A 24,322-nucleotide genomic window follows, 5' to 3' on the forward strand; every position below is an offset into this window, starting at 1 on the left:
GTTCAAAACAACTGGCAGCTCATGGAGACCTCGAAACCGACCTTCGCGAATCTTCGCCGGGTCCTTCATTCCATGCCCACGAGGTGGGCTGCAAGGTGGTTTTGGTGGCGCGGTGGCCACACTCGTGCCTCACGACAAGAAGGGGCCTGGGTTCGATTCCCGACTCGGGCTCCTTTCTGTGTGGAGGATGTATAACCTCCCACTGTTCTGCCAATTGTGAGTGAGTGTGTGTGTGTCACTGTGTGTGTGGTGTGTGTCACTGTGTGTGTGGTGTGTGTCACTGTGTGTGTGTGTGTGTCACTGTGTGTGTGTGTGTCACTGTGTGTGTGTCACTTTGTGTGTGTGTCACTGTGTGTGGTGTGTGTCACTGTGTGTGTGTGTGTCACTGTGTGTGTGGTGTGTGTGTGGTGTGTGTCACTGTGTGTGTGTGTCACTGGCAAAACAACCTCCTACCTCCTCGCGGTGCCGGACGGGCAACACTGTCGTGGGCAGTGCTGTGGGGGGAGGGCCAATGCCCATTGGCCTCTCCCCTCATGGCGTCTGTGACCACCACAGTGGCAAAACGGGGGCTCTGGACGGGTGCGAGGGGCTGGTAACCCCTCCACCTTCAATCAACCACCACTAAACTACGATATAAACATAAACCTGTAACTAATAAGCTTGTGCCGGAGGCCCCGGGGGGATCAGGCTTTTATGACGTCTCCTGGCCAAACCCCATTTGGCGGAGCCAGGAGATTGAATTTTCACCCTCGGGGCTCCTCCAGAAACAACAAAAAACCATTGCGGATGGCCACGTGGAATGTTCGAACGCTCACTGCGGAGGAGAGGCTGCCACTCCTCTGTCGGGAGCTGGACCGGTACCGCCTGGATCTCTGTGGCATTCAGGAGGTCCGGTGGACTGGTTCTGGCTCCTGCCACCATGAGGGGTGGACAGTCCTCTACTCGGGGCAGGAGACTGCCAAACAACAGGGTGTGGCTCTTCTTCTGAACAAAAGAATGAAGGGGGCGTAGGAGCGTGGCGGTGAGGTGTGGGAAGCTGTAAGCCCCAGGATACTTTGGGCTCGCCTTCCCATCAACCAGAGGCGAGGAGTGGTGGTCGTGGTTACTTATGCCCCCACCGAAGACGAACATCCGTGGAGGGATGCAGGCAAAGCCGATGAGTCAGACGCTTTCTATGACCTCCTGTCACAGGTGCTGGCTAAAGTGGCCACTCGGGACAGAGTCATCTTGTTGGGTGACTTCAATGCCCGAGTTGGTCATGATGCTGGCACCTGGTCTGGAGTGATTGGAAGGCATGGGCCAGATCAGCTCAATAATAACGGTAGGAGGCTGCTAGATTTTTGTGCAGCCCATGGGCTTGTAATTACCAACACACTCTTCCGGCATCGGCGCATCCACACAACATCATGGATACATGCCGGGTCCAAGCAAGAACATCTGCTGGACTACATAGTGACGGACCAGCGGATGCGAGCCCATGTCCTTGACACCAGGACCTACCGTGGAGCTGATCTGCCCTCTGACCATCGACTAGTCATCTGTAAGATGCGCCTGCCTTTCTTCCACTCCGGTGGTGGGTGTACACCCAGGATCCCATTCCAACCAAAAGTGGCCTGGTCTCAGTTAGCTGATGAAAGTTGCAAGCGAGAATTTCATCATCGCTTGCAGCTGGGGTTGGCATCGTCCCCCACTCCACCTGATGTCGAGGGTAAATGAGCGAAGTTTAAGACTGTGACTCATGCAGCTGCAATGGCTGCTTTGGGTACGCGGTCCAGACCTCCCCAGAAACCCTGGCTGACAGAGGAGGTGTTCAGGTTAATTGAGAAAAAGCGACAGGCCCACTCTCATCGCCTACAGCATCCCACGTCAGAGAATGAGGAGGTTTACCGCAGCCTTCGCTCGGAAGTTCGGAGAGCCGTAAGGCGCTGTAAGGATGGGTGGTGGTCGCGGGTTGCTGAGGAGATGGAGTCTGCCTCAGTGGCCCGTGATCACAAATCACTATTTAACTCCATCAAAAAAAATAACCTGCAGCGCCACACCTATTACCATCATTAGAGGAAAAAACGGTGATCCAATCTCCGACCCCCAGGAACAGGTTTGCAGATTTGCTGAGCATTTCTGTGAGGTCCTGGGGGAGGGAAATTCTCTCAGACAGGAAAACATCATGGCACAAAGTGGGGATGACCCTGCTGAGGCTGCGGTGCCTCAAATATTGGAAGAGGTCACCCCCTGTGAGTGGCTGGCTGAGGTACCAGCTGTTGAGGAAGTACTGAGGGCGATCCGGAGTCTGAGACCAGGGAAGGCACCGGGCAGAGATGATCTCCCAAGCAAAATGCTGAGGGAGGGTGGCGTTTGTGCACAGACTGCCCTATATGACATCATAACAACAGTCTGGACCACTGGACGGGTTCCGCAGGACTGGAAGGATGCCCTGGTGGTCCCCCTCTTTAAAAAGGGGGACCGTACCGACTGTAACAACTACAGGGGCATCTCACTCCTCAGTGTGCCGGGTAAGGTCCTGGCAAGGATTATTCAACATCGCCTTGCTAGAGGCTTGCGGAGCCCCAATGCGGTTTCAGGAAAGGGCGGTCCTGCACAGATGCCATATTTTCTGTCCGTCTGCTACAGCAGAGGTGTAGGGAATTCCAACAAGACCTACATCTCTGCTTTATTGACCTGGTCAAGGCCTATGATACCATCAGTAGGACTGGGCTCTGGGTTGTTCTTTGTGCTTTCGGAGTCCCTGACCCTCTGCTCACGATCATTAAGGACCTTCATGATGGTGAGCGGGCCCGGGTAAAACTACGTGGCCGGGAGTCGGAGCCTTTCCCTGTACACCTTGGGGTGCGACAGGGATGTCCTCTGGCTCCCACATTATTTAACATCTATTTTGACCGCGTAGTTCGTGAAGCCTTCCATAGCTGTACCGGGGGAATTTCCATTTGGTACAGATATAATGGGAGGCTGATCGATGCCCGGGTGCGATCAAGGGATGGCTCCCTATTGGTCAACCACGTTATGTATGCCGATGATTTGGTAATAGCTGCTCATTCAGAAGAGGAGTTGGAGACGCTGCTGCTGAGACTGGAGCGTGCCACTAAGAGGTGGGGCCTTACCATCAGCCCCACCAAAACTAAGCACCTACCTGGGTATTTTGTACCATCGGACACTCCACCCCCACAACTCCCAATTGGTGATGGGGCAGTTGTGGAGAGAGTGGAGAGTTTCCCATACCTGGGCAGTGTGCTTATGACCGGCTCCAGTTTATCAGCAGAGGTCTCACTCCGAATCAGTCGAGCGGCAATATCTTTTCATCGGTTGCGTAACGCTGTGTGGAAGCTACCTGGTCTGTCGCTCCGCACGAAGCTTCAGGTCTTCTCGGCCACGGTCATTCCCTCCCTTCTCTACGCTTGCGAAACGTGGACCCCCCTAGTGGAGCATCTTCGCCGGTTGGAAACATTTAGGCTGGCCTGCCTACGATCCATCCTGGGTTTAACCAGGCTGGATTGTGTGAGGAGCTCACAAGTCCTTGAAAGATCTGGGCAAAGTCCCATCAGTGAGCTCCTCCGGCAGGCAAGGCTGCGTTGGCTGGGTCATGTAGCCCGCATGCCCAGCCACCGCATGCCTTAACAGCTTTTGTTCGGCCGGATCGAGGGGGCTAGACGGGCGCGGCACGGGCTAGAGAAGAGATGGAGTGATGTGGTACAGGAGGACGTGGAGCTGAGTGGACTTGCCGATGACTGGTACCAGCGGTGTCAAGATCGGCCTCAGTGGAGGAGACTCGTGAAGGACGCTACTGGGCAGTTGGAGGCAGTCGCCCTCCAACAACAACGGAGGGCGGAGGAGCGACGCTCACAACAACGAGCGGAGCGCCGGGTGGCTAAAGCACAGCAAGTTGGTACAGTAGGACGCACAGGTGGTGCATCAGCCAGTCATCTCGGTCATCTCGTTCAGTCGACCCGTGGCACCTGGGTCTGCCCCGTGACCTCCTGCCAGCGGGCGTTCGACACTTCACGTGGCCTCAAGGTGCACTTGGCCTGGCACAAGCATCGTGGTGACGTCACCGCCACTTAGTGGCGAATGGCGGTTGTTGTTGTGTGGTTGTGTATAGAGAGCGGTAGTTTAGCGGTGAGCACGTTGCACTACGAACCTGGCGAACCGAATTAAATTCCCTCTCACAGCTATCACCGGTGACGATTATCTGAACTGGTGCTGGGCCTCCCCTAGGTTGACTCAGCCTCAAATGGGTACCTGTTGTGTAAACATCGCCACTCGGGAGACAAAGGGGGCCGGGCGTGGTGTTTGCCACTCGAGCTCGCCGGCTCTGCTCGAGGTCGCAGGGGCAATTGGCTACGAACGAGCGGCGCCCACGTGACAGCTGCCGCTGTCTCCATTGCAGAAGGTCGCCCAGATCCGGAAGGGCGCTGCTGATGTGCAGAGGGGAAAACGCGGACGCCCAGAACACCTCCTGGCTTTGACATTCCTGTACGACACACAGCATCACCAGTCTGCGGTGCACATCTCCTTCGCGAATGTAACAACACTTACAGACAAAGCCACGGTGGTGCGATTGTGACCAGGCAAGCCACACGGTGGCCCGTATCGTGACCCACTGTGGCGTGTAAGAAGGACGACACAGAATCTCTATCCTGAAGCCCTCTCGTCATGGCCAGCACACCTCGACACTGGCATTCAGCCCCAGAACATACTGCTGCCATCACGCCCAAGAAGAGATTTGGCACTGAGTTAGCATCTCCAACAGTGACCCCAGCTGAGAGGGGCTGAAACTCCACCCAGGGGCATTGCTCACTCAGACAGCTCCTCTCAGCAGTATTCGCTCAGCGGTTCAACCATTAGGTGAGGATCAGTTCTCGAACCCCACTGCTCTCAGCGTGTTTCCAATAACAGCTCGTATCTTGGCCAGTTATTTAACACCCGTGTAATATTGGACTTATTAACCGCGAAGACGCAGTCAATAATTGGAGTTTAAAGTCGGATATTGGACCACGCGAGGAGGGATTTACGAGGAATATATAAGAAGGCAATAACCGCCTTCATCATAAGGCGGCGCAGCGTGCAGTTACGCAGGGTGGATGACATACATTTATAGTATCGTATTATTAGCATTTAATTTCATTATATAGTATTATAACTTGACCGCGGCGAGAGTGAAGAATGCATTCTTGCAATTACTGCGTCGTAAAGACCTCGGTAAATCAGCGCGAAAGGCACTCATCAGCGACCCCACGCCCAGAACACGCGCTGCTGCTGGGCTGAAGGGGTAGCCCGAGAGGACAATCCACACTTGATAAGCCACAGCCCTCCATTACCATCCGGACAATACGGCTTTAGTTGAGGGCCCCGCGGATTAGGTGGATGGCTAACGGTGAGTGGTTACGTTAATCGCAGGGTAATTAGGGGAGCGGCTAAAACACAAAAAGGTAAACAGTGCGGCTGCGTGCAGCTCCGAAGCAGCTGCCCGCGTGCTCCACGTGAAGCGTGGATGACGACTTGTCAGGCGATCGTCCGGGACATTTGCTTAGCTGGGCAGGGCCTGGCACGTCGCGGGGACACGATGATGAGCCACCGGCCCAACGAGCCGAAATATCAAGTGGCCAGCATCAAAAATCACTGTTAAGGTTTCAGTAGATACGAGTGTAACACGTTTATTTGATTGAGCAAGGTTATTATTGTGATTATCATGATAAGAGTTTGGGGGAAACGAGACGACGATGGGAGGAGGGAATTCCAAATTGTAGCCGTGGAAAGGGAAGGAGCTGAAATAATAACAAGCGATGCCACCTGCAGTGGGGTGAGTGAGCGAGTGGATAATTGAGTGAGTAGGTAAGTGAGTGAGCAGGTAAGTGAGTGAGTAGGTGAGTGAGTGAGCGAGTGATTGAGCGTGGGAATCTGTGAGGGAATCGAACCCAGGGATCTTCTTGTAAGAGGCACAAGGATTAGCTCATGAAGAATTAAGTGCAGAACCACATTTGACGCGGTGGCTTTTTCCGTGCAGTCGTTAGTGGGCGACCGAGCCGAGACCATCAATGTCACTGCGCTTGATTACTCGGTCGAATCACGGGCGGTGGTGGAATCCCGAACCCGACCACCACCGCCGCCACCACCGTCGTGTCCACGCGGGTAGCGGCTCAGCGCTCTGACCTCTCGACCTCTGACCTCTCGACCTCTGAGCCACCCCGCGCCGCCGTCGCTCTCGCCGCGGCGTCCACCGCGCCGGGCGCCGGAGTCGCCGCGGCGTGAGTCGAGCGCGCGGCTCGGGGGGAAGCGGCTGTCGTTGATTTGTTCCGCCGGCGCCGAGCAGGGAGACGGCACCGAGCTGGGAGACGGTGGCGATGGCGGCAAAGTGGCGGCGATAGTCGCCGCGGGGCGGCCTCCGAGCGACGAAGTCCCCGCGGAGAAGCGCGACGAGGCGCTCCTCTACGGCCTCGAGGATCGGCCGCCCATCCTCCTGTGCATCGTCCTCGGATTCCAGGTCAGGGGGGTGGTCAGCGTCGTCGGGGCGGGTGGCGGCACTCGCGCGACACGGCAAGCCGCGGGCTGGGCTCCACTCCGCACACACAAACTCACTCAGAGAGAGCGTCGCTCTCTCTGAGTGAGTTTGTATGTCTCCTGTCGCTCTCTCTGAGTGAGTTTGTGTGTGAGTGAGCGTGAGTGTGAGTGAGTGAGTGTGAGTGAGTGTGAGTGAGTGTGTGAGAGTGAGTGTGAGTGAGTGTGACGGTGAGTGACGGTGAGTGTGAGTGTGCGAGTGGGCACAGGGGGGAGCACAGGTGATGCATCTGCCCGTTATCTCAGTCAGTCAACCAATGGGCACCTGGGCCTGTTCTGTGACCTTGCTGCCAGCAGCAGCGAGCCGTCCACATCTCACGCGGCCTCAAGGGGCACTTCGCCTGGTGGCTCTTGCTGTGAGTGCGTGACAGTGTTCGGAGTACGGGGAGCGGTGGTTGAACGGTTAGCACGCTGCGCTACGAACCTGGTGTCCCGAGTTCTATTCTCACTCAACTCATGATCAACACCAGTGACGATCTGAATAGGTCCTGGGCCCCCTCTAGGCATACTCCGTCTCAAATTAGTAACTGGTGCGATGTGTAAACATCGCCACTGGGGAGACAAAGGCGGCCGGGCGTGGTGCTGGCCACCTACCCCCTCGTGTGCCGACCCGGCCTTCATAGGTGCTCGCTAACAGCACTTGCCCCAACAGTCTGTTAAGGCTACACGGTGGATATCTGTCTTTGTATTTGCGCGCGTGAGTGTGGGGAGCGGTGGTGCAGTGGTTACCGCGCTGGATTGTTTGAGGAGCTCACGAATCGCAGGGCAGCAGCTCTAGCAGCTCTAGCAGCTCTAGCAGAGAGAGCAGGAGGCGTCTGGATGGCTGTGCTCCTCACGTGCCCGTCCACAGCACTACCTCCTCGCGTTCGGCGGCATCATCGCCATCCCACTCATCCTGGCCGAGCCGCTGTGCGCGGGCGGCGACGACCTCGTCAAGGGGCTCCTCATCAACACGATGTTCTTCGCGTCGGGGCTCGCCACGCTGCTGCAGACCACGCTGGGCACGAGGTGGGGCGGGTCGGTGGGTCGGTGGTTGCTTGAGTGCGTGTGTGAGTGCGTGTGTGAGTGCGTGTGTGAGTGCGTGTGTGAGTGCGTGTGTGAGTGCGTGTGTGAGTGCGTGTGTGAGTGCGTGTGTGAGTGCGTGTGTGAGTGCGTGTGTGAGTGCGTGGGTGAGTGCGTAGGTGAGTGCGTGGGTGAGTGCGTGGGTGAGTGCGTGTGTGTTAGTGCGTGTGTGTTAGTGCGTGTGTGTTAGTGCGTGTGTGTTAGTGCGTGTGTGTTAGTGCGTGTGTGTTAGTGCGTGTGTGTTAGTGCGTGTGTGTGAGTGCGTGAGTGCGTGCGTGAGTGCGTGCGTGGGTGAGTGCGTGGGTGATTGTGTGTGTGAGTGCGTGCGTGGGAGAGTGTGTGAGTGCGTCGGTGATTGTGTGAGTGCGTGGGTTATTGCGTGAGTGTGTGGGTGAGTGTGTGGGTGAGCGAGCGAGCGAGAGATTGTCCACCCCTCCCCGTGTGCCCAGGTTGCCCATCCTGCAGGGTGGCAGCCTGAGCTTCGTGGCTCCGGCCTTTGCCATCCTCGCCCTCCCCGAGTGGCGGTGCCCGGCGCTCAACGGCACGGAGGCCGCCCACGGCGCCGCGCGGCCCAGCGACCCCGAGGTGTGGCAGCCTCGCATGCGGGAGGTGAGAGCGGCACAGCGCCACTAGAGAGGACATCGCGTTGATTTACTCGGCAGGTTTCAATCTGAGTTTGGTTCAAATCTGATTGGTTTGTTCCTGCGAGGTGAAGCCACCTCTGTTCAGGTGACTGACTTGGTGGATCGGGCCTCTCACTTTCTGGATCTTGTGCTGATGGACGACGTTTACCGTCGCTTCACAGGGGACAGGCACGTATATAATCGCTGCTAAACTCTGTTGGCAACTCACGCGGTGTGAGTGAGGCCAACCAATCAGAACCGGCGAGTTCGTAAGCGCGTGACAATTCAATTCGCTTGGCTGTGTCCGGTGGTGGAGGGTTTCTCACGACACGGAGCATTATGCATCCTTGCACCAATTGACAATGGAATGGATCTATCTCCCGACTTGCCAGGGGTATTGGTCGTGGTGACCGACGCACGCGGCTGCCTGTAATCCAGCAGCGCTGAGCACACCCTGCCTCGCCAGGAGAAGGCAGTACAGCAAGTGGACTCTCGCACATCTCTTTCTATCCGTACGGGGATCGAGTGTTTCCCCCTCGCACGTGTGAGATTTCTCCGGGTGCTCCAGTTCCCTCCCAGTTCTATAAGCACTCATTAATTGGCTGCAAACATCTTACAATAAACATCATTGTAGCAGGGCCTTCCTGAAAAAGAGTCATACAACTCCGTGTGACTCTCCTCGATAAACGTGTAACTAGTATAACATTATCAGTATTATTATAAATTGCCATCTGTTTGCCACCTGCACGGGGATTGATCGTTGGCCCACAGTCGAGGGCCACTTGGCGCCCACGCTGTGGGGTCCCGCGCCTCGCGAGCCACAAGCCCCCCCCCCCCCCGCCCCCCCCCCGAGCTGTTTGTTTGACTCCTGGTGACGACCGCACGCAGCTGCAGGGCGCCATCATGGTCGCGTCGCTCTTCCAAGTGGCGCTGGGCCTCACGGGCGCCATGGGACCGGCCCTGCGCCTCATCGGGCCGCTGTCCATCGCGCCCACCATCACCCTCATCGGCCTCTCGCTCTTTGGGGAGGCCGGGCGCAAGAGCGGCGGCCACTGGGGAATCGCGTGCCTGTGAGTGGGCACCACCCTCGCCACCACGGCCTCAACCTCACCCACCCACTCACCCACCCACTCACCCCCTCACTCACTCACCCACTCACTCACTCACCCACTCACCCACTCACTCACCCACCCACTCACCCACTCACCCACTCACCCACCCACTCACTCACTCACCCACCCATTCACTCACTCACTCACTCACCCACCCACTCACCCACTCACTCACTCACTCACCCACCCACTCACCCACTCACTCACTCACCCACCCACTCACCCACCCACTCACCCACCCACTCACTCACTCACTCACCCACCCATTCACTCACTCACTCACTCACCCACTCACTCACCCACCCATTCACTCACTCACTCACTCACCCACCCACTCACCCACCCACTCACCCACTCACTCACTCACCCACTCACTCACCCACTCACTCACCCACTCACTCACTCACCCACCCACCCATTCACTCACTCACCCACTCACTCACACTCTTACTCACCCACTCACTCACACTCTCACTCACCCACTCACTCACACTCTCACTCACCCACTCACTCACACTCTCACTCACTCACCCACTTAATCACTCACTCATCTACTCACTCACCCACCCACTCACTCACCGACTCACTCATGTACTCACCCACTTACTCATTCGTTCACTCACCCACTCACTCACTCACCCACTCACTCACCCACTCATTCACTCACTCACTCACCCACGCACTCATCTACGCGCTCACCCACTCACCCACTGACTCACCCCCTCACTCACTCATCTACGCACTCACCCACTCACTCACCCACTCATTCACTCACTCACTCACCCATCCTCTCACCCGCTCACTCATCCATCCACTCACTCACCCACTCAAAGGTAAAGATCCCCCTTATAGCCTTATCAGACTGTTCGGGCAAGTGCTGATCGCGAGTATCTATGAAGGCCGGGTCGGCACACGAGGGGGGTAGGTGGCCAGCACCATGCCCGGCCACCTTTGTCTCCCCAGTACATCGCACCAGGCATTCCTTTGAGACTGAGTTGACCTAGCAGAGGCCCAGAACCGGTTCAAATAATCGTCACTAGTATTGGCCGTGAACGGGAATTGAACCTGCGTCGCCAGGTTCGTAGCGTGAACCGCCCCACTCACTCGCGTGCTCACTCGGCCACCAAGGTGCAGTAGTTCCACAGTAGAGGGCGATGTTGCTGCTAATCCTAATTGAATAATTTGCAGGTAATGAAGTTTTCCCACTTGGCAAAAAATGTATAACATTGACGGGCACTGAATGGGAAACCGTGTGAATGTGTTGGTCCTATCGCTGCGAAATCCAAAGCCATTAGAAACCGCCACGGCTATAAGTCGCCACACCGCGAGTGATGACGCGCACCTCCGCGTGTGCCCAGGACCGTGGCCCTGATCGTGCTCTTCTCCCAGTACCTGCGCGACGTCGCCGTGCCGGTGCCGGGGTTCGTCGGGGGGCGGTGCCGTGTGGTGAGGTACCCCGTCTTCAAGATGTTCTCTGTGAGCCTCCACCTGCACGGGCGCACCCTTGCATTCAGCCCCCACTGCGTCGTCTCCATCATCATCATCATCATCTCCATTCTTGTCTCCATCATCTTCATCATCATCATCATCTCCATCATCATCTCCATCATCATCATCATCTCCATCATCATCTCCATCCTTGTCTCCACCGTGCTCATCAGTACAGTCAATCAATGTTGACTGCTGCCATATTCCTCTAGAAGCCTCGTATATGGTGAGGACTTGTGCCTTTACACTCGAGTGACCCCCGTTACCACTAGCCTCAAGGCAACACTCAATCAAACCTGTGAACGGCTGTGAGCGACAGGTTTCAGCCTGTATCACTCTACACGCACCTGCTCGATGGTCGACGTGAATTGCAAGCAATCTGCTCAGATTGAGAACGTGTAGGCAGAACCCGATGGCACTTCTCATTAACAACGGCCACTTCGTCTCGACACCCACGCGTCACGCACCTTCTGCCGTGGCGTTCTTCGGAGACGCCGGTGGAACCGTCAACCGCATCACAGCATCAACAGGCCGCTGTGCACATCTCCTTCGTGAGTGGGAAATTCAAACCAAGCCACAGTGGTGCGGTCGTGGCCATGCAACCAAAACTGTGGCCCATATAGCAAAGCACTTTCACGGAGGAGGTGGAGGAACAGCGACACGAACTCTCTCTCTGCTGCAGCCCTCTCGTCGTGGCCAGAAGCAGCAGCAGACCTCGACATTGGCATTTAGCTCCTGAGCATGTTGCTGTCATCACGCGTGAGAATAGAATGATGCTGTGAGTATCATGGAGAGAAGCCACCACTACTAAAGATGTCATCATGGTCACGTTCACGATGACACGGAAATTGTTCCTGATCAAGCCGCCCACCGTCACGCAGGGGAGTGTCAGAGCGCCTTCCACGCGATGGGTGTCTCACATCTCGTCTCAGCACAGTGGACAGGGCACCCCCGGTGGGAGCTTCCCTCGGCACGTGGCGCGCGAGTGGGCGCAGTCCACCAGGAGGGAAGGGAGGGTGACGATGGCTACCGTGCGTACATCCCAATTGAGTGATTCGCGGTGGCATTTTTAGAGTTTTGGCAAATTTAGACCACGGCGCCAGCACGCGATGGGCCGCGACTCGCTCCGAACGCCGTCACCACGCGGGGCCTTCCACGTCCACCGCGAGGGAGGCAGACGGCGCGCGGCGCTGTTACGTTTAACGCGGTGGCGCGGTAGTAACCAGGGTGGCCTGCCGGGTCGGAACCACGAGGCTCGGCAGCAAGAGGCAAACGCGCTGCCGCTGCTGGGCCATACGGCCGCCGTGCTCGTTATGTTCACGAGAGAGGTCCCTTCCACAGGAACGTGGAATTTCCACAGCCGTCTCAGGGCCAGCAATACACCGGGCGTGACACAATAACAACAACGATGTGTTGGACATGAGGTTATGTCGACCTTGAGGCCACGAATGTTATAGAAGGTTCCGTGTTAAACATTACAGCGCCGCACGCGCCGTTCCTGTTGGGGAAGCAGTTTCTCGTTACGCAACCGAAGACGGACAGCGGCGTTTAATCATTCACGGGAATAGGTGACGCATCCGAACAGAAGTCTCCCCTCTCAGCGCGCGGTGATCATTCACGGACATTTGTGAGCAAGAACTTCACAGCTCATCGGATTCCTCCTCCAGTCTAAATCAAGATGCTGATGAGGACGATGTTGGTGACCGGGCTGAGACCATCAACTCACGAGTGGCTTGGAACCTGGATTCGAACCCAGGACCAGAGCGCTGTACGTCCCAGCGCTCTGGCTTCAGAGCCACCTGAGAATCTGCGGTGTCGTCACCGTGCTGGCGATCCGAGTCTAACTCCAACTCACGCGGCGTGGCGGTGGCGCAGTGGTTAGCGCACAGCGCGACAAACTTGCTGCATAAGAGCTTGCTAGCTCATCGGATTCCTGCTGCAGTCGAAAGACAGATTCTGACAAACCCGGCGACAGGAGTTTGATTCCCAACCCGTTCACGACCCATAATAGTGGTGACTATTTGAACCGGTGTTGGACCTCCCCTAGGTCGACTCAGTCATAAATGGTGTGTACTGTCTGCATTGGAGAGACAAAGGCGGCAGGACGTGGCGCTGGCCAGCCACCCCTCGTGCGCCGTGGCGGCCTTCGCGGGGGCTCGCTCACGGCACCTGCCCCAGCAGTCTGCCAAGGTGGCGACACGAGGGGATGTTTGTACAAGTTGTGTGTGTGCCCCTGCGCAGGGGCCGTGTGCGTGCCTCGTGGGGAGTGGTGGCGAAGTGATTGGCGTGCCCCGTTACGACCCCAGCGACCCGAGTTCGCTAACAGCTCTTGCCTCCAAACTCTTCGGCTTAGCGGGGAATATTTGTCTGTGTGCCTGAAGTATATATGTGTGCGTGCGTGTTTGATCATGGTGTGGTGTACACATCACTATTAGGGAGACAAAGGCGGCTGAGGGTCGTGTTCTTATGTGCCGAGCTGGTCTTCATAAGTGCTCGCTAACAGCACTTGCCCGAACAGTCTGTTGAAGGCTATGTGGGCGGTCTTTGTATATGTGATCTGTGTGTGTGCATGCGCGGCTAATCCGTGTGTCAATGCGCGCACGTGTAGCCAGCGATTAGCCAGGGCTACGACGTCAGTGAGAGGGGCGCTGGACGAGGGTGGAGGGATGCGGAGTGGGAGGGCGCGCGAGGGGAGCTGAATGCGGCTCTCGTGCAGAGTGGAGCTCCCAGCCAGGTGGGCTCGAACATATTCAGTGCTCAGGTGCAGCGAGAGGTAATCACCTGGTGAGGCGCACCTGGGGCCAGAGAGAGTGCGGGGGAGATTGAATTGAAGAGGGTACAAGTGCGATTGTGGCCTAGCAACCCACATGATGGGCCACATGGTAAACTCATAGTGAACTCATAGAGATCCATGTACGTGTACGGGCGATGTTAGACCTGTACTGTGTGACCTCTGTACCGTCGCAGGACGGTGCAGGTGTTACACTCCACCATCTCCTCCATCCTGCTGCAGTAAATAAAACCAAAGGGGAATGGCAGTCGATGGGCCATATAGTGAACCACTGCAGCCTGGGCTGCAGGAGCAGTACAAGGACACGGACTCTCTCTCTCTCTCCCTCTCTCGGCTGAAGCCTCCCTCTCGTCGTGGCGAGCGGCAGCAGCAGAACCCGAGACGGAACGCGTCGCTGCTGGGTAAGAGCCGGGTGCAAGTCGAGAAGGGGGAGTCACCCTGGGACAGAGACACTGATAGCGTGGAGCGGACCATATGATGCATTTCTCCATCATGTATCCGTCTTCAAAATTGTGCCAATTACAAATTGGCGCACATCCCATGAGGCACCGCAGCTTCCTGGGAGTGCACCAACTTCAGCTGCATTGAAGCGGAACTCTGGCTTGAACCACTGCCGGGCGCGCTGCCAGAAGCGTCGTCTGCACAAAGGGAGCCTCAATGGAAGACGATACTCCATTGTACATGACAGCATTGTTATTGTGAGCACTGTATATGCAATGCAAGGGACACTTGACTGCCTGGTGATGCACGTGGCCTGTGATGCAGCATCGTGGAGGCGAGCGTTGGTGGCTCACACGACTCCCCGTGGGCATTCAGGTGTCGTGCCGTGGGGCTCGCCAGGAGAGGGCAGTCCAACAGAAGTGTGGACTCCACCTGTTCCCTCTGTATGGGATCGAGTGTTTCCCCTTCTCACGCGTGCGGTTTCTCCGAGCGCTCCGGTTTCCTCCCACGCGTAGACGCTCATTAATCGATCGATGTCACCTTCATATTCAGAGGAACAATTGTTGGCGGCGGCTATTGCGTGGCTGCCTTCCGGCTGCCTGTGGCTCTTCTCGAGTAATTCACTCCGTCCGAGAGCGATCTGACGCTGTGCGCCGTCGCACGCTGTAAATGACCATCACCATCACGACTATTGCTGCTCTTGCTGCTGCTGCGGCTGGCGCAGGTGCTGTTGGCCATGTGCATCTCGTGGCTGCTGTGCTACATCCTCACGCTGACGGACTCGCTCCCAGCAGAGCCGGGCGCGCCGGGTCACCTCGCCAGGACCGACCTCCACCTGCAGGCCATCCAGCACGCGCCATGGTTCCGCGTTCCCTACCCAGGTGCACACACAAAGACAGAGATCCCCCGTGGAGCCTGAACAGACTGTAGGGGCAAGTGCTGTTAGCGAGTAGCACCTATGAAGGCCGCCACGGCACACGAGGGGGTGGGTTGCTAGCAGCCTAGCACCACGCCCGGCCGCCTTTGTCTCCCCAGTGGCGATGTTTACTACACACCGCACCAGGTACTCATTTGAGGCTGAATCTACCTAGGGGAGGCCCAGGACCGGTTCAGATAATCATCACTGGTGTTTGCCATGAGCGGAAATCGAACTCGTGCATTCGGGTTCGGAGCGCAGCGTAGCGCTCAGCGCTACACTACCGCTCCCCACACACACACACACAGTCCCCCACACACACACAGACACACACACATACACAGCCCCCCTCCACCCGCATAGCCACCCAGCACCCGGCCTGGTGCCCACAGACACACGGGGAGAGCGCGATACAATCCCGGTGAGTCCACATTCTCACACAACAATTGTCTGTGCTGTCATCCCGTGGCCACCTCGCATCCAACACTCACACACTCATCCTGCTGCTGATTACTGTTATTTGATGATTCTCGGTCACCCTGGCTACCGAGTCCCAAGACTCTGTTCAGGAGGGTCCTGCCAAGTTTCGTAGATTGAGGGACGATTATTGGCACGTTCGATCCCAGCTGAGTAATTTGCGGTGTCATCCTCTAATTGTTTGGACCACGACGAATGGCGTCACGGGTCTCAAACGTCCACCGTGAAGCAGACGGCGCTTGGGACCCTCCTCACGGTAAACACGCAGAGCAGCAATGGCCAGGGCGGCCTGCCAGATTCTAACCGCAAACCTCTGCAACGAGCAGCGACCTGCCACGGGCGCCACTCTCTCGCCCTCAGCACGTGGGTCGGTGCGCGTGGGCGACGTCGGGGAGCATAGACGCGGGCGCGGAGTGAGGTACAACACTAACGACAGTGGTGCTCGTGCGCCCTCTGCTGACCGCCCCGCGTAGCGCTCGCAGCTGCCCGCGGCATCGCCGCCGTGTCGGCCCCCAGTGGAGGCACGCGGCTCCGAGGGCGTCCTCGTCAATGACGCAGCTGCTCTTCACCTGCAGGCCGCGCCAGTGTTCCATATGAGTTGTTGCCTTTGAGCAACGCCATGGCTAACATGTCTACTGTAATCATGTGACTGCTATTAGCCAAATAACCCTGGAGCTGAAAATTACCAGCAAATTACTCAATAATAATATGCACATTCATATGTGTATTGGTGTGCCCTGTATTGTTGAGAACCACGGGGACAACCACGGGGACATCCATGGGGAGTACATGCAACATGCGACATGCGATGTTGACATGCAACATGCGACATGCAACATGCGACATGCAACTCCACATACCCAGGCGTCAGGGTCGAGCCGGCGCGACCTCCTGCGCCCCAGGCGAGGGAGGTGAAATCTCCCCGCCACCCCGAACCGGACGGTGACGACGGCTGCCCCCCCCCCCCCTGCGTGCCCCCCCCCCCCCGCGCAGGGCAGTGGGGCGCGCCGACGCTGGGCGCCGCGTCCGCGCTGGGCATGCTGTGCGGGGTGGTCGCCTCGGCGCTCGAGTCCGTGGGGGACTACGCGGCGTGCGCGCGACTCGCCGGGGCGCCGCCGCCGCCGGCGCACGCCGTGAGCCGCGGCCTCGCGGTCGAGGGTCTCGGCTGCCTGCTGGCCGGGTCGCTGGGCACGGGCAACGGCACCACCTCGTTCAGCCAGAACATCGCCGCGCTGGGCATCACCAGGGTGTGTGTATGTGTCTGTGTGTGTGTCTGTGTGAGTGTGTGTCTGTGTCTGTGTGTGTGTCTGTGTGAGTGTGTGTGAGTGTGTGTGAGAGTATCTGTGTGTGTCTGTGTGTATCTGTGTGTGTGTCTGTGTGTGTCTGTGGGTGTATCTGTGTGAGTGTCTGTGTGTGTGTGGGTGTATCTGTGTGAGTGTGTGTGTGTCTGTGTGTGTGTGTCTGTGTGTGTGTCTGTGTGAGTGTGTGTCTGTGTGTGTCTGTGGGTGTATTGGTGTGTGTGCGTGTCTGTGTGTGTGTGTGTCTGTGTGTGTGTCTGTGTGTCTGTGTCTGTGTGTGTGTCTGTGTGAGTGTGTGTCTGTGTGTGTCTGTGGGTGTATGTGTGTGTGTGTCTGTGTGTGTGTCTCGTTGCGTGGGGAGCGGTAGTGTAGTGGTTAGCGCTGTGCTGCGCTACGAACCTGTCAAACCCGGGTTCGATTCCCGCTCACGGCCAATACCAGTGACGATTTTCTGAACCGGTCCAGGGCTTCCCCTAGGTCGACTCAGCCTCAACTGAGTACCTGGTGCGGTGTGTAAACATCGTCACTAGGGAGACAAAGGCGTCGGGGCGCGGCGCTGGCCACCCATCCCCTCGCGTGCCGTGGCGGCCTTCTCGGGTGCTCGCTCACAGCACTTGCCCCGACGGCCTGTTGAGGTCTACACAGCTGGGGGACCTTTGTCTGTCTCGCTGCGTGGCAATGCAGGTGGGCAGTCGGCTGGTGCTGCAGGTCAGCGGAGTCATCCTCGTGCTGATGGGGGTCTTCGGGAAGTGTGGAGCCGTCTTCATCACCATCCCCGATCCCATCATCGGCGGCATGTTCCTGGGCACCTTCGGGATGATCGCCGCCGTGGGCATCTCCACCCTGCAGGTTCGTGCGGCAGGCTGCGGTGTGGATACCGTGCAGGAGAAACGCAGATGTTCACGGTTCGGACCCGGCAGGCCACACTGGTTAACACTGCGGCGATGTATTCACCTTAAACAAACACTCGCCCTCCGCTTCACGGGTGGACGCGAAAGATCCCGCGGTGTTGGAAAACAGCAGGAGCCCATCGTGTGGCGGCCTCATGCTACAACTTTGCCAAATTCTAAATGAATGGGAGATTTGGCAACTCCGTTGGTTTTACACTAACAGTGGCAATTGTCGCCTGAGCTACCGGCAGGCTGATTCCTGCTGCTTGTCCCACACGGGGTTGCCATGAGATGAGGCTGCTGTGTCTGTGTGTGTGTCTGTGTGTGTCTGTGTGTGTGTGTGTCTATGTTTGTTTGTGTCTGTTTGTGTCTGTGTGTTTGTGTCTGTTTGTGTCTGTGTGTGTCTGTGTGTGTTTGTGTCTGTGTGTGTCTGTGCGAGTTTGTGTCTGTGTGTGTGTCTGTTTGTGTCTGTGTGTGTGTGTCTATGTGTGTTTGTGTGTCTGTGTGTGTCTGTGTGTATTTGTGTTTGGGGAGCGGTAGTGTAGCGGTGTGCGCGCTGCGCTATGAACCCGGCGACCCGGGTTCGATTCCCGCTCATAGCCAACACCAGTGACGATCATCTGAACCGGTCATGGGCCTCCCCTAGGTCGACTCAGCCTCAAATGAGTACCTGGTTCAGTGTGTAAACATCGCCACTGGGGAGATAAAGGCGGTCGGGCGTGGTGCTGGCCACCCATCCCCTCGTGTACCATTCCGGCCTTCATAGGTGCTCTCTAACAGCACTTGTTAAGGCTATACGGGGGATATTTGTCTTTGTGCAATCTTACTGCCGACGTTTTGTTCTCTCCTGGGAGGTCCCAAATTCTCTCCGTGGGTTCTAACGGGTGCAGAAGTGTGCTCGCAAATAGCAGCAAGACGCAACTCCCCATCCGCATGCTTTGCGTGTCAAAATTACTTCTCATTTACCCAGGACAGCCACACTGAGTCCTGCTACATTGGGCTGTTTGACCAACACCAATGCCGTTGTGTGATGGCATAGGTTTCCTCCGGAAACAGGGAAGAACGCACCAACGCCACACTCGGACACACTCACACTCTGCAGAACGGGGGTCAGAATATACAAACCCCACAAGGAAAGGCGCCCGATTTGGGAATCGAACCCAGGTGGTTTTCTGCTGCGAGGCACCAGCTGCGCCACCCACCCTGCCACCCACCTATAAACCACCGCATCGCGTGCGCAATGCTGTCAGCCTTGTCGAGACCACCGGCTCACAAGAGCTGAACGCCTTGGCAGTGATATCGCTTCGCCCGCCAGCTCACCGCCACCGTGTGCCCCTGCCGTGTCAGTACGCAGACATGAACTCGTCCAGGAACGTGTTCATCGTTGGCCTGTCCATCTTCTCGGGTCTGTCCATTCCAGCCTGGCTCAAGGAGAACCCCGGGGCCATCAACACCGGTAGGGACCCACCGCTCACGGGCGCCGCGCACGCAGCCCGGCGGGAGCGCGTCCGCCGCTCGTTCTAACGCAGGCTCGCGGTTCGAATCCCGCAGCCCACCCTGGTTAATGCTGCGGTGTAATAACCGCTAAACCCCGACGCCTCCCTCACGGCGGACGTTAAAGGTCCCGCGCGACGTCGTTCGGAGCGACCAGCGGCCCGTCGCGTGCCGGCGTCGTGGTCAAAATTGAGCAACTTGGAAACTTCCACCGCAAATCACTCGGTTGGGATTTACGTGCGGCAGCAATCGTCACCATCCCGCCCGCCTCCTGGCAGACTACGCCCGCTCGCAGGCCACGTGCCCAGTCAACTTGTGCACACACAGGGACAGCTGCGACCGGGGGTGCCCTGTCCAATTCGTTGAGATGAGACGTGAGATGTCAAGGAGGGCGCTCGACCAAACCACAACTCGCCATCCACGTGTTGAGACGGCCACGCTGGGGCCGTGTGGACCGTCACGACACCAACGATGGAAGTGGAAGACGGATGTTGCCTGTCACTTGTGCTCTGACTGCTCTTTTAACATCATCATCATCATCGTGAGCTTAAAATAAAACACGCACACAATGTACCTGGCACTGGCCAAACAGCCCAATGCTGAAGTATCATCTACCAAAAGAACCAAAGAGTATGGATTCCTGCAGTCACGAAAGCTTCAAATCAAGTATTATCTGCAGATCATTCAATTGGGGTCGCACTTGGCAGGACCCTCCTGAAAGAGAGTCTTGAGCCTTCCTTGGGTCAACAAACAAAATAAAAACAATCAGCCATGTTCGATCCACTACTGGATGAAATCATCACGAACTGCTTCCACTGCTCCGTCTCCACGCCGGATGTCTCCGGCACGCATTCCACTCCCTGGCTGCCGCTCCGACCATCTCCGCCGCCCATCGTCTCTTCTGGCCGTGATGCGTCCGGCCCGAGCCTCACTCCATTTTCCTTACGCTTCGAATGACCAACCAATCGATCCTTATTGCACGTGCCAATATCGCCCTCAATAAGGTCGGCATCGGTGCACATTGCAGCAGAACGGGAACGGCCCCGATGGCACGGAGCCACAGGAATGAAGACAGAGACCCCTCACGCCCTCAGCGGCTCGCGCCGACTGAGCAGAGTAAATTACAACATAAAGTGCAGCCATGCACAACGACTAGCAAGATAAAAGTAAGGAGTGGACAAAATAAATAATAAGTAAAGAAAAAAATGTCCCCTTCTTTGTCTGCAACATCGTGCGCATGCACTCCCCTCCACGCGCTGCTCTGCGTGTCTCACAGCGCAGCTGCCGGCGTGCCGCTCGCCACGATTCTTTGTCCACTCATCAAGTTCATTTCCCTGCGTCGACCGTGGACGTCCAGTGGCCAGCGGCCAGCGGCTTGTCTGGCCCGTGGACAACCAGCGGCGTGTCTGGGCCATGCAGCGTCGCAGGGAGCGCGCCCTGACGTGGCACTTTCTTGTTTGGGATCCAAGTTCAGATTTTCTAAAAACCCTCCGACCTGCTCTCCTCCACCCCTCAAGGTCACAGTTTTATTTGTTTGCTCCACCTACAGCAGCTCTTCTCGAGCGAAGTTAAAACAAACACCCCCATTATTGTTGTGCCATTTATCTCCCGGGCAAAGTGCTGCCGTCACGCGCAATGATATTATTCTTCACTGTCGTCTGTAATCCACTGCTGGATGAAGGCCTCGCTATCCACTATGTTTGAAAAGTAATACTACGACTATTATTGCTTGCCCAAGGAAATCCCCTCTGAGTCTCAAGACTGATTTTTCAGGAGCGTTGTTCCAAGTTTTCACAGCAGGGGGCGACCTTGCTGCTGCTGCTGCTGCTGCTCTGTGCAATCCCCATCGAGTGTTAAGTTTGTTGTCCTTCCCCCGCACCTCCGACGAGCACGGTTGGCTACGTGTGGTGCAAAAGAAGTTCAACACACACACACGCACACACAACCTGCAGGTGATAGTTCAGCATTGGGATGTCGATTGCGATTACACCGCGCGTTGTGTTGCCCAGCCGTGGGAGGGAGCCGGAGGGAGGCCGTGCAGCACGTGGGGGGGGGGGGGGGGGGGCACGCAGCAGAGGGTGACAGCGGTTCCGTCTCTCTGTCTCTCCCTCCGCGCGGGGCAGGGGTGGCGCCGATCGACCAGACGCTCACCGTGCTGTGCACCATGAGCATGTTCGTGGGAGGATTCCTCGGCTTCGTCCTCGACAACACCGTGCCCGGTTCGTTGTCCTCTCACCGAGTCTCACCGTGGAGCCGTGATCCGTCCACGTCGCGTCACGCGGCGCGTCTCACGGCGAGATGTTAACTCCCTCGCCTGGTATGCAGGAGGTTGTGGGTTCGATCCCGACCCTGACGCCTTCTGTGTATTTGGAGTTTGAATGTTCTCCCCGTGGTCGCGTGGATTTTTCTACGGGTCCTCCGGTTTTTCCCTCCATATTTATAATCAACATCAAGCGTTTAGAGTATTTGGCAGCAATACATTTACACGTGATAAGCCGCTTCGTTGAGCTTTCATTTGTGGCCGGGTCGCTTCTGAAAAAGAACAACATAGCTGAGTGGGCCTTACTTGGTGAAATAAAAAAAACTTAGTTTATCTCACAGCACGCCGCACGCGTCTAACGGTGCGTACTGAGTCACTATGGAGTCTGCGCTCCGTTACCGCAGAGCAACTCTCTGTCTCTCTCTGCTGAAGCCCTCTCGTCGTGGCCGGCAGCGCTCGACATTGGCATTCAGCTCCTGAACAGGTTGCTGCTGCTGCTGCTGCTGCCATCATATGCAAGAGAGGGAGAGACGGGTGGAGGATAGGCGCGAGGAACCACAGGCGAGGGGGGAGGCAGCGACCGGGCGCTGTGCCGGCGTCGCCAGCTGTTGCCCAAGCTCTGCTGGTCCTCTTTACATTCAGATACTTTCCACCAAATAATGAGCGCTTGTGCGTGTGAGAGGAAACCTATCCATGCGATTGCAACACGCAATCCCCAATGATTGCCCGAGCTCTGTGGTTCTATCATGGGATGTTTGACCAACTCCAATTTAATGTTTGTACGTGTGGGAGGAAAACCGAAGGGCCTGGGTAAATGCAGCCATCCCTCTGAGGTCACCAGAGTGCAGTGCGCCAAGATGGGGCTTTGTCCAGAGCGGGCCGGGTGGCTCAGAGGTCAGAGGTCAGAGCGCTGAGCAAGGCGATGGCCGGGTCCGGGTTTCATCCGGCAGTCACTCAACCGAGTTCTCAAGCGTAGAGAGCTGATGGCCTCAGCCCAGTCAGCGATGATGCACAAAAAATAATGTACTACAACAATTCTGCATTCATTTCTTGAGATGAACTCCAATTCCTGAGCATTTAAAGGAATGGTTCGAGTCATCACGAGACGACGCAACCTCACTCTCGCGTGTGGAGTGCGTGAAGAAGTGTCGCCCAGAGTCTCACTGGACCGTCCATCTCGGAGGCAGCTCCGGCGTGTCCACTTCTGCGCAGGCCCCTTCTCAAGACGCGAACGGCACGGTCGGGATAACACGACGACCAAAGCGGCGACGGCGGGCGCTCGTCTGAACCGCGGCGGTGGCGGCGTGGCGGCACTTTGATCACGCGGTGCGATTGCCGCTCCCGGCCTGCCCCCCCCCCCCCCCATCCCATCTCGCCGCCCGTCGCTCCGCCAGGCACCGTGGAGGAGCGTGGCCTGCTGGCGTGGAGGAGCCACGGGCGAGGCGACCCGCACGGCACCCAGGACGGGGCCGCGATGCGCGTCTACGACCTGCCGCTCGTCGCGCCGCTGCTGCGCAAGTGGACGTGGCCGCGCCGCGTCCCCGTCTGCCCGACCTTCGGGCAGAGGCCGGCCGGCGCGCCGGTCGCCGTGGGGACGAACTGCGCCGTGTAGCCGTGGCGACGGCGGCGGGGCACCCGGCTGGGAGGATGGATCGGCGACGGCGTGGGATTACCAGAAAACGAATTCTACGATTTGTTGTTGTTGTTGCCAAGTGAAGCCCACTGAGCGACGTAGCTCTTTTTCACGAGCCAACTGGCCACAAGTGACAGCTCAACGAAATGGCTCACCATGTATGGGAATTTATAGTCGCTGCCAAATAATCTAAACGCACATTTTAAATGTGGAGGGATAAAACGCAAACTCCAAATATACAGGCATTGTCAGAGTCTGAATCAAACCCACTCCCTCCGGCATACCAGGCGAGGGAGATAACATCTCCTAGCCCCCACGGCGCCCCAGCTTCAGCCAAATCGAGCCAAGCACGGTGTGTTGATCACATGACCTCGGTGCTGTGACGTCACATCGCAAACCACGCAATTGGGATCACACAACAGCAGCAGCAGCGACATCGCCCCCCTACTGCGAAAAATTGGCAGAATCCTCCTGAAAAAGTTTCCTTGGGACTCAGTGAGGCCTTCCTAGGTAAACGAGCGTATTAGTCAACGTAATACTGTAGCTCTTTTCATAGATGAATACAGATTGTGTGCTTGTGTATTACAGATTATATATTGCTGTTTTACATGTCCAAATAAATAATATTTTTTGTTCATCTCAATCAGTCAACTAACAGGACCCTGCGGGGTGGGCTGGTAGGAATAATACTTAGTACCGGTACAGAGATATCGACCGGGTATAGAGGAGTTAAAGAAAAAATTACTGTATTCTAGTGTAACGTTAATTAAAAGTGTTTGTTTTGACAAGAAACGCTGTGAGATTTAAAGACTCGTAGTCTTTCATTTCCAACACCACCCTCAACACCACCCCTCCCACGGACGGACGGACGGACGGACGGACGGACAGTCGGACGGACGGACGGACGGACACATTAATCTATTGGTGGTCTGGTCCACTTCGTTCCTACCAGTATAAGACTCCCTTGATAATGCGGTGCATGTTTTACCACAAAGCATGATGTGTGGTGAATGCAGACGTGGCGATACGCGCTGTTTGGCATTTGAACGTCCTAAATCCTCCTGTATACTTGCCGGAAAGGGTAAAGCCTATTATTTTGTCAACAAATTATACATCATGTAGCCATTATGATTACAACAGTGCAGTATATATATACTGACTAGTGAGTATAATGTTGTCATGTCGCTGTCGCGAATACAAAACGTCTCGTGGGCGGCGAGGCGGTGGCCCAGCAGGAGACCGTCCGCTGCTTGTTGCGGGGACTCATGGC

The 24,322-nt window shown here is 56.8% G+C and overlaps 1 protein-coding gene across 5 annotated transcripts in view; it reads left to right on the top strand.

Annotated features, from left to right (window-relative positions):
- LOC133345325 (solute carrier family 23 member 1-like) overlaps positions 1–23,844 on the top strand; it is a 36,717-nt gene extending 12,873 nt beyond the window's left edge. For 2 of the 5 annotated variants that reach the window (XM_061555990.1, XM_061555992.1), the window contains 11 exons: positions 6,323–6,493; positions 7,418–7,575; positions 8,079–8,238; positions 9,141–9,322; positions 10,723–10,840; positions 14,809–14,965; positions 16,471–16,724; positions 17,460–17,624; positions 19,013–19,121; positions 21,283–21,378; positions 22,814–23,844. In XM_061555990.1, the coding sequence (XP_061411974.1) occupies positions 6,323–6,493; positions 7,418–7,575; positions 8,079–8,238; positions 9,141–9,322; positions 10,723–10,840; positions 14,809–14,965; positions 16,471–16,724; positions 17,460–17,624; positions 19,013–19,121; positions 21,283–21,378; positions 22,814–23,135 (1,892 nt within the window). In that variant the 3' untranslated portion in view covers positions 23,136–23,844. Of the gene's footprint in view, positions 1–5,007; positions 5,212–5,254; positions 5,387–6,322; positions 6,494–7,417; positions 7,576–8,078; positions 8,239–9,140; positions 9,323–10,722; positions 10,841–14,808; positions 14,966–16,470; positions 16,725–17,459; positions 17,625–19,012; positions 19,122–21,282; positions 21,379–22,813 lie in introns of those variants that run through there. The other 3 variants (XM_061555993.1, XM_061555991.1, XM_061555996.1) reach the window with 3 other exon arrangements.
- The last annotated feature ends 478 nt before the right edge of the window (positions 23,845–24,322 follow it).

The sequence above is a fragment of the Lethenteron reissneri genome, chromosome 21 (assembly GCF_015708825.2).
Source record: "Lethenteron reissneri isolate LAM-NWPU_2019-01 chromosome 21, ASM1570882v1, whole genome shotgun sequence".
Taxonomy (NCBI): Eukaryota; Metazoa; Chordata; class Hyperoartia; order Petromyzontiformes; family Petromyzontidae; genus Lethenteron; species Lethenteron reissneri.